Source organism: Monopterus albus, unplaced genomic scaffold (assembly GCF_001952655.1).
Source record: "Monopterus albus unplaced genomic scaffold, M_albus_1.0 scaffold93.1, whole genome shotgun sequence".
NCBI lineage: Eukaryota > Metazoa > Chordata > Actinopteri > Synbranchiformes > Synbranchidae > Monopterus > Monopterus albus.
Genome location: NW_018127973.1, coordinates 1538211 through 1547904, shown reverse-complemented (window position 1 = coordinate 1547904; position 9694 = coordinate 1538211). Strand labels below are relative to the sequence as shown.

The window sequence follows — 9694 nt, the reverse complement described above, 5'->3', positions numbered from 1 at the left end:
TTTTTTTTTGTAGATTCTGTCTCTCACAGTTGAGGCGTACCGACGATGAAAATTACAGATCTGTCCATTCTCTGTAAGTGGGACAACTTGAAAAATCAGCAGTGTATCAAATACTTATTTGCCCCACTGTACATGGGTGAAGAAATGTTATCTGCTTAGAACTACATTAATGTTACTTGCTATGCTGCTTATAAATAATAGGTGTGTGGGGTGGGGTTAAAATAAGGCATTAAGCCTACAAAATAACAGGTCAGGAATTATAGTGGTTACTTGGATACATGATGATTTGTACTGTGCTGTGTAGTCACAGTTTGCCAGCATGCAGCTTAGTTAATACCATAGACCATACTGAATATGGATTTGTACAAATGCATTTTTCAATCAATTTGTTTGGGGAAAAAACTGTAGGAGACCATGAGAAGAAGTTAAATTAGATTCCATCACTTTGAGCTTTTTGGAAAAAAAACATCTGACCAACAGTTCCTCATTGCCTCTCGGTTGTCAGTTAATCATTTACAACTTTGTGTGTTTTTTATGCAGGACTGTGATCTGGGATAAGAACAACACCAGCCCTCAGGGTCTTCAGGATGTAGCGGCTGCTCTGGAGAAGTAAGTAGGACTGTCCATTTATTTATGAGTATGTTGAGGCAAATCCTGACAGCTGCAGTGTGTTACGGTGCATGCTGAAGGAATGGGTATGTAGGAGCTGTTGCAGCCCAGATGTCATCTCATTTTGTGCTGAGCATGAGGAAACCCTGAGGTGTTTAGACAGGAAGAGAAGGAGCGAGGATGGGAGAGAGGGAGGAGTGTGACAAACACAGGGAATACAGCAACAAGGAAATATGAGGAAGGATGCTGAGGAAGGGAAAGGAGGAGAGAGCAGAGTAAGATAAACTATAGTTGAGACTGAATAAATCAGATATTTGCTGTAATTTCTGCTTATCAGTGTTCTGTGTGAGTGTAAAACGATGCGTGTGTCTCACTACATTTGGTTCTGGGACACGTCTGTATATCCACCTTTCTCTCCTGTCTCATCTTCTTTCTCTGTTTATCATATTCTCCCAGCAGCACCCCATCTTGTTTCCTGTCTGAGTCTCTGTGTTGCACTAGGCTAGGGGATGGGGAATGCATTATATCAACACATGTCCTCACAAAGACAGCTATAGAAATGTGTGTGTGTGTGTGTGTGTGTGTGTATATATGCATTTGTTGCCTTTAGTGAGTTTCCGCATGTCTCATATCCTTTGTCAGCAAATCTAGTATTTCATTCTTTCATGGTCTTTGTGATGGTTGTTGTGGTTGTTTTTTTGAACTGGAGTTTATTATTGTTTGTGGATACTGGTTTGTTCTGTTGCTTGTCTCACCAGCACTGTTTTTAAGCAGACATACATTTCAAGGACATACAGGACCTCTGTCACAGCTTGATCATGTAAATAAGATAAAATGTGATGAACAAGTGTAGAGATGATGTAACGGCACCAAGCAGTTGCAGTTTGCCCCCACACATATGCAGTGAACGAGTACAGAACATAGTTGATATGCCAAAAAATTTTCACCACATGTCTGTAAACAAAAATACACAAAGAGAATTCATTAGTCCCTCTGAGCATGTTTTTCTTGTACCACCTCTGTCTCAAAGCATCCGTTAAGTGTTTTCAAATCACAACAGCATTTTTGATGTAGCTATAAAATGAAAGAATGCCATTTAATGGTGATGATGGAAGTGGTAGTGTGTAGAAATTGAAGGACTTGGCCGTGGTCACAGCAGATCTGTCGGTTAGAGATGAGGGAGGAGAGTAGACAGGTTCACACACAGGTCAGATCTTTGTTTTATTATTTCCTTTCCTTCCTTCCTTTTATCCACCAAGATAAGAATATTAATACTGTGTGGGAACCTCTCTTTCAAGACCAGTAACCCCTCTAGTGGTACCAGCTCATTGCTTTCTAATAGACTAGTGTAAGTGCAGCTGAGGTGTTTGGCCTCATCTAATGATGCCGTTACCACACACACACACACACACACCACAATCAGGGGCTCATCAACCACAGCTTCTTCAAATTCCCCATAATTTAAATGGCTTGATATTCATAATTGAATGTAATGAATGAGATTAATATTGCCTTTCAAAATTATTGTCCAGAAATTGATGCATTTCACTGTTTACTTTTGTACTAGTGAGTAAAACCACAAATCACTTAACTGCATCGCATTGTTTTATATCTTCATGTTTATTGATGTACAGTTCTGTTCACCTCTATACTGTGTTCTGTCTGTTTCCCTTCCTCCATACTGAGAACTAACCCCGATTGTGTCCATTAGGAACTTCACCATTCGTTTCATGCCCATCCCCATCATCGATGCCTCCCAGGCTCTGAAGGCCAGTCCTGAGAAAACGGAGGATGCTTTGCTAAAGGTACAGTACAGTATAGTATATTTACAGTTCCCATTGGTTCAGCATGTTGATGTGTTTTCACAGTGTATAAAACATACTGTACTGTATATAAAGCAGGAAACCAACAGCAGCACCAACCTTCAAAACAAGTTAAATAAATATACATACACATGTATTTATCAGTTTAATTTATTATCATAAGAGGCTTTGTGTTGTTCCTCCAGATTGAGAGTTATCTGTACAGGAACCAGGAGACCAGGAAATACCTGCAGGAACAGGCCTATCGGCTTCAGCAGGGCATTGTGACCATAACCACACAGCAGGTATGTGCACAAACTGAGACAAGCATACACACTTGCAGTATGATGTCATATCCCCTGTAATATTAAAAAAAGTTATAATAGTATTGCTTTGATTGTCTAATGGTAATTTTAATTCAATAGTAATTTTAACCCTTTGAAGACGCATATTGGCTTTTATGTTTTGTCGATTTTCTCTTCCAGATGATTGACAGGGTTTGTGTGAAGGTGCAGGACCACCTGAACTCTCTGAGGAACTCTGAGACAGATGCCATCCTGGAGGACATCCGGTCCGCAGAGAACCTCATCAAAGATGCCAGGAACTCTAAAACAGTAAGAAGACACATATCATACCTGGGATTTGTGAATGTAAATTAAAACTTATCTGCAACTGTGGATTTTTATATTTATTTTAGTAAATTGACCAAAAAAACTGAGACAAAGACCTGTCATCATCTTCCTCTCTGTGTCTCCCCCAGCTGCTCCCTAACCTTTACCACCTTGGATCAGTTTCGAGAGAGGAGGTGAACAGCTCATCAGTGGGGCCCATCCAGGAGAAACTGGAGTCTATGGCTGGGGAGATGACTACTGTCATGGACCAACAACTACAGGTAAACTTCTAACCCTTACTCTTCAGGATAACTGCTAAGAGGCTGAAATATCTGTGGCCAACAATCTAAACTCTGACTGCAGATCTGGAAGGGATATTATAGTTTATATACATGTATCATCATATACTGCATCTGCAGAAAAAACTGGCAGTTGGGCGCCACCTGCAGACACCAAGTTAACCAACAGGAACTCAAAGGAAAAAAGTCATACTTAGACATACTTGGGAATTCAAGGAAAAAAGCCTAAGAAGTCATCACTTTACCTAACATGCTAGTAGATTATCAGAACCAAGGGTTTGTTTAATCAGACCTCCCCTCGTCGTCTTTCTCCTTTCAGACTCTGTTGGAATCTATGGTGGACACAGCTGAGTCTCTGTGTCCCCACGTGATGAAAAAGAGTAATCTTCGTCCAGAGCTAATGAAGGCCAGCTCAGCCAAGATGGCTGTACCCAAAAGCTTTGTCACTAAAACCCTCTTGGAGCAGTCTGGGGTGGATATTATAAACAAAATGAGGTGTGTGTGTGTGTGTGTGTGTGTGTGTGTGTATGTACTGTACATCTATGTTAAGTGTTTAGGGTAGTTACTTGTATATCCTCTCACAGCCTTGTTTTGTCCACTGACTGTTGCTCTTTTTCTCCCTCTGTCAGTGAGGTGAAGCTGAGTCTGGCGTCCTTCCTGTCTGATCGCATTGTTGATGAGATTTTAGAGGCTCTTTCCACTTCACAGCACACACTGGTAAGGTTTAAATTATCAGCGCTCTCAGCTACATGCGATGATTCAGTGGCTTTACATAATCTGTAATCTCTTCAGCTACATCCAACTTCACTGAACCACTTCGAAGTTGTAGGCATTTCAAAAACTGTTAGGCCAATTCTAATGTCTTTTTGAAAGTCTTTCTAGTATAGTTTCATAATAGAAAGACCAAAAATAGTAAAGCACAATGAGTCTTTTGCCACCTTTGTTTTTAATCTTGCCTTCTCGCATCACATCTCCTCTCTCCTTCTTTTCCAGGCCGACCATCTGGTCCTTCGAGGTCGCCCTCTGGTGCAGCAGGAGTCTGTGGATCTGGACGTCCCAGAGGAGAAGATTCCTAAACGAGCATCAACTGAGATCCTGGAGGATCTGGAGACATGCATGGTAGGTTTGGATGGGTTAACAGATGTGTTTGCAACATACTTGATCCCCAGAGTTTTAGCTGATTAGAGCTGGCAAAGAACCAAGAGTTTTAACAGATTTTTATTTGTGAAGAATCAACACAAAGTGTCTTAACAAGGCATTAGGCATTAACCAAGTGTGGGGTGTGGGTGTGGAGAGAGGTTCTGTCTTATGGTTCATGCACTTGGGGATCTTAAATCTTTAATCTGACTGGATTTACAGTGTGATGAATTGACTAAAATACAACACCTTGCCACTAAACTTAAATGGCTGATTACATAAATACAGGAATTAGCCATTATGGGACAAAACAGACATTTGACGAGGATTGATTTTTTTTTTTTTTTTTTGTAATAAAAGCAGCTTGTGTTGCTTTATACTCTACAGTCGACTGTTAATGTTGGCCTAACAATAGTGTATGAGAGTAGATGCTGTGGAGACATGTCTGAGTCCAACAAGTCCAAGGTTTTGTCTTCTAAAAATGTTTTTTTGATTCCATGAACTCTGTGGAAGAGGAATAACAACTGGAAATCGTGTAACAGTTGTGTATAGCGGTGTAGCACACACTTCCTTACCCTAGACGAGAAAGATGGTGTCCAAGTTCATTTAACTGGTCTTTGAATCCTTATAGCTTGAACTGCTTACTGTTGTCCTAAATGCAGTCAACAGCAAGCTGCATCTGTGTTCCTGTCGTTTGTCTGGTCTCTGGCTAAATACACCTCCTGTTCCCTCTTTTCATCTTTTGATCCTCTCTGTGATATCTACCTCCCTTTTCTGCTGTAAAAAGGCTACCTGTAGAGTTCAGAGCTGCCATGGCTACCTCTCTGTTTTCCCCTTCTGGCTAAAGAAATCTGTGTCTTTACCTTCAATCTTTTCCTATTTTCCTTCTTCTTTTTCTACCTTTGCCCCATGGAGACTCTGTGCTGCACCAGTGTAAGTAATTCTGGATAGTCCCTCTGTATTTCCCTTTCTGTCAACTTTCTCTTTGCCCCACTTTGCCTCACTCTTTTTCCACTTCCCTGCGTCTCTGCCGGATAAACTGTCCTCTGTGTTGCAGCTTTTTCTATAGTGCAGGGAACCTCCTGGATTTGGTCATTTGATCCCGTTGATTTATTTTAAAGAGCATAGAAAAACCACAGTACGAGCACAGGAGGATGCATTTATTAATTCACTTTCCAAATTATATTTCACATTTAATGTAGATAACTAAATTGTTTTTCCCCTAAAGCTTCCAGTCACATTGCACCACTCCACTATAGTATGTCATCACCACTGTACATCAGTGTTGTTAATGCATTTACTGTCTATCAATATATTAAGACAGTAAAATTCAGAGTTATACATTTTATCAGCTTCAGAAAGTGTTCCGACCTTCACTTTGTGCACACTGAGTTGTAGATTTAATTTAAAGTTGATAAAATTGTCATTTTCACCCTCAATCTACACACAATAAACCACACTCCAGCAGCTACAGGTTTGATGCTTATTGGCTTATTTTTAACATATCCTGTTTGTTCTTTTGTTTCCAAGAATATTACTTTTGTCTTGTATATGCACACGCATACCTGGATTATCCTTCAGAACTACCTTTTAAGAGTTGCCAAAAAAATCTATTCTTCTCTTCAGATGACTCCTAAATCAAAAAGGAAGAGCATCCACAGCAGAATGCTTCGACCGGTGTCTCGTGCATTTGGTAAGCAGTTTATTATAAATAGGATGTTATCTTTCTGATTCATACAGTAAAAAGCTTACCTAATGTCTTTTTCTAATCTTTCTGTATGTGGTCTTTTAAATAAGTCATCAATACTGACGCAACTTAGACTAGATAAGAGTGCAACTGAATATTCAACACACATCTAATTACAAACCCACAGAGATGGAGTTTGACCTGGACAAGGCCCTGGAGGATGTGCCGATCCATGTGGAGGACACTTCTGCTTCATCTCAGACTCCGCCTACTCCGTCTCAGGCCCTGCCCAAACTGGAGCAACGTCCACCAGGAGCGATGGTGGAGCTGCCATCTGAGGAGGAAAAAAAGCTGCAGCACTTCACAAAACTACGACCACGGAGGAACAAGAAGACACATTCCAGCAAAGTTCCTGTGAGTAAAGTTTAGCAAGAAAGCAAAAAAAATATTTTTTGAAGTTCCATATAACTTCAAGGGGAGGACTGATTAAATGTACTTGGAATAAAAATAAATAAATAAATAAATCAACAAAAAATAGCTTTTCTGCCCTAATTTTTTTCCATGAATGGTGCCAGAATTGGACAAAATGAACTAGTGGCACATTCTGCACAAGGTCTGAAAATTTGGATGACTGTCTGATGATCCAAACATGATATCAGATTGTTCAAGTTTTTCTTTCAGCAAATCAACAGTGCTCTGTCTCAGGATGGGGAGCAGAACGGCCTCATGGGAAGAGTGGATGAGGGTGTAGATGAGTTCTTCTCTAAAAAAGTCACCAAGATGGATTCCAAGTAAGGATTATGCTGTTTATAATTTTCTCATTGAGAACTGTCCTGCATATACATTTGTTTCCAGCAAAGGTGTAATAATACATTGCTCCTAATGTACTGTACTGACCTGAAGTTTCACATATATGTAGAGTACAATTAGGGTTTTGTTTTTCATCCTCCTCTCAGGCGTTCCTCAAAGAGCTCAGAATCTCAGGATGGAGAGAAGAAGAAGAGTAAAGGAGGATTCCTCAACCTCATCAAACGATCTGCCAAATCCGATAAGTCGGACAAGTCAGAAAAAAACCAGGCGACACCTCTGTCCTCCAGTACAGCTCCTGGAGGTTCAGCACCAGCTTCCACTATCCCAGAGGAGCCCTTGTCACCAAAGGTGGCGGTAAAGAGCCCTACATCAGAGCCAAAGTCCAGGTATAGATGAATCATATTTGATTATCTGCAAAACAAATCATTCTCAACCTACCAGTGTGATCCATTTTACCAGTATGTTCTGTCACCGATGCAGAGACGCCTCCAGCCGCTCACAGCCCACAGACTACAGCAGCTCCTCAGACCGATCCGAGGAGCTGAGGACACCAGACTCCATGGACGAACCTTGGGAGGGTTCAGACGGCAGGGGCAGTCCTCAAGGAGGCAGGCGGTACCCAGGAGTGCAGGTGATGGGCAGCGGCCTCCTAGCAGAGATGAAAGCCAAGCAGGGGAGGAGAGCACACAAGGTGAGGTGAAAGAGAACACACAGAAATACTGGGGTGACAGGAAAAATGGAGTAAGGAAAATGAGAAAGCAACATGTCTAACACATCATTTCAAGAGATTCAAACATTTAGTGTCCCTTAATGTGCCTTTTATACCAGTGGAAATCTTCCATCTGTGGATTTGAAACTTAAAAATTGTTCAAAAATGGAAAAAAAAAAAAAAAAGTCATTATTGGCCCCAATCCAAGTCCATTACTTAACCAGCATTGAAGACATGTATTCTTTTTAATAAAGAAAATCTGCACTTTAAAATGATTCTTAAATCTAGTTTAAGACAATGGAAGACTTTCCATGTTAATAATTGAAATCTATTTTTAGTCATTTTAATGTCAAAAGGTGACAAAGAAGGTTAGTGTTATGATTTGTGTAAATAAGGACAGACTTGTTATGGTGTCAAAGGGCTATGGGTTTTCAGACTATTCTGTTCAGCACTCACCACCTGTAGCTGTTATCTGGGAGAATACGTAAACTAAGAAGCATTCTCGCACACACAGACGCGTATCGCTGCTGAACTTGTGTTTCTCTTCAGGCTAGTCACTGTTCCTGTCAACATGTGGACATAAAAACACAAACAACCCCGACTCCCTGCCAGATGACAAAGTGAGAGGAGGAGTAGGGAGAGAAGTGCAGAGTGGAAAAGATGCAAGCATAAACTGCAAATGGTCCGAGATTTGAGATGCTAATTTTCTGACAACTCACAACAAGACACCAAATTCTCTGAACTGCCTTAGACTAAAAGTGTTCCAGATTCCTGCACCGCATTCTCCCTCCCACACTCACTTACCCTAAAGCCAAAAATGTAAAACTGAAATAAATCATAGAACGAGTTAACAGAACTACTGAGAAACTCACATTGCAAGAGTTTAATAAGGGACATCACTGTAAGATTTGTGTCATATTTGTGTGCATCAGTGTGAGTTGGTGTTCGGTCCTGTAAGTTTGTTCACTAGTTGTATAGCTAGTCTCTTACCAGTCCCTAAACTGTGTGTGTACATTTATGCATGTGTGCCTGGTGTTGGCCTATATATGATTATGAATTTTAGGATGATAACTTGATTTAAGGTTAGGAGGAGGATTAAGGTGGGTTAAGTCTCCAGTAAATAAATGCAAATCAATTTAAAGTCCCCATAAGGGATGGAAACAAATCTGTGCATGCACAAGCAGTAAGAGGAAGCATTAGCCTGTGTTTTTCTGACCTTGAATAAAGCCTCTCCTGCCATCTGCTTGTTCTGGCTGGCTTCCAGATCTGTGTCTGTCAGTTTTTCTATATGTAGGTAAAAAGATGCGCTTTTCCTAAAGCAGGTCATAGATACAAAGCTTGTGAGTGTGAGCTGTATTTGATTTCTAACACAAAGGCGCCCCCTTCTGATAATACGTTACTTGATCCTTGCAATCAGTATTACAACACTGGACTTCCTCTCACTGCTAGAATAAAAGCTTGATACAGGCATACAAGTACATATGGAAATAAATGTAACGTAAAATATACAGACTGGAAAAGCTGGTGTTAGCATTGGGTTTTTTTTTTCATACTCACTTTTACACTGGAAACATGAAAACGAAGATTTTCATCCATCTGCATTAATGCATGTAGTAATCCAGCATGGTGTCCTTGTTTCTTTCAGTCGTCCAGCCCTGACAGACCCGACAACACAACAGGTGAGCTGTTTATCTACATTTTTCTTTTTTTTTTTTTTTTTTAATCAAACAGTTGCATAACAGTGTTTGTTTCCAGCTCACTCAAACCAGCTGGCTAAGATCTCCATAAGTACCACCATGTGACTGTAAACATACAGTGGGTACGGAAAGTATTCAGACCCCCTTAAATTTTTCACTCTTTGTTATATTGCAGCCATATGCTAAAATCATTTAAGTTCATTTTTTTCCTCATTAATGTACACACAGCACCCCATATTGACAGAAAAACACAGAATGTTTGACATTTTTGCAGATTTATTAAAAAAGAAAAACTGAAATATCACATGGTCATAAGTATTCAGACCCTTTGCT

The 9694-nt window shown here is 40.3% G+C and overlaps 1 protein-coding gene across 1 annotated transcript in view; it reads left to right on the top strand.

The window, feature by feature from the left end:
• The window catches only part of LOC109964870 (F-actin-uncapping protein LRRC16A), a 73617-nt gene that overhangs the window by 57719 nt on the left and 6204 nt on the right, over window positions 1-9694 (top strand). The window contains exons 23-36 of the mRNA XM_020608441.1: window positions 541-609; window positions 2321-2414; window positions 2618-2716; window positions 2897-3025; window positions 3172-3303; window positions 3641-3816; window positions 3951-4038; window positions 4315-4440; window positions 6085-6151; window positions 6333-6559; window positions 6827-6936; window positions 7102-7341; window positions 7436-7646; window positions 9310-9343. Coding sequence (XP_020464097.1) covers window positions 541-609; window positions 2321-2414; window positions 2618-2716; window positions 2897-3025; window positions 3172-3303; window positions 3641-3816; window positions 3951-4038; window positions 4315-4440; window positions 6085-6151; window positions 6333-6559; window positions 6827-6936; window positions 7102-7341; window positions 7436-7646; window positions 9310-9343 — 1802 coding nt within the window. The remainder of the gene's footprint in view (window positions 1-540; window positions 610-2320; window positions 2415-2617; window positions 2717-2896; window positions 3026-3171; window positions 3304-3640; window positions 3817-3950; window positions 4039-4314; window positions 4441-6084; window positions 6152-6332; window positions 6560-6826; window positions 6937-7101; window positions 7342-7435; window positions 7647-9309; window positions 9344-9694) is intronic.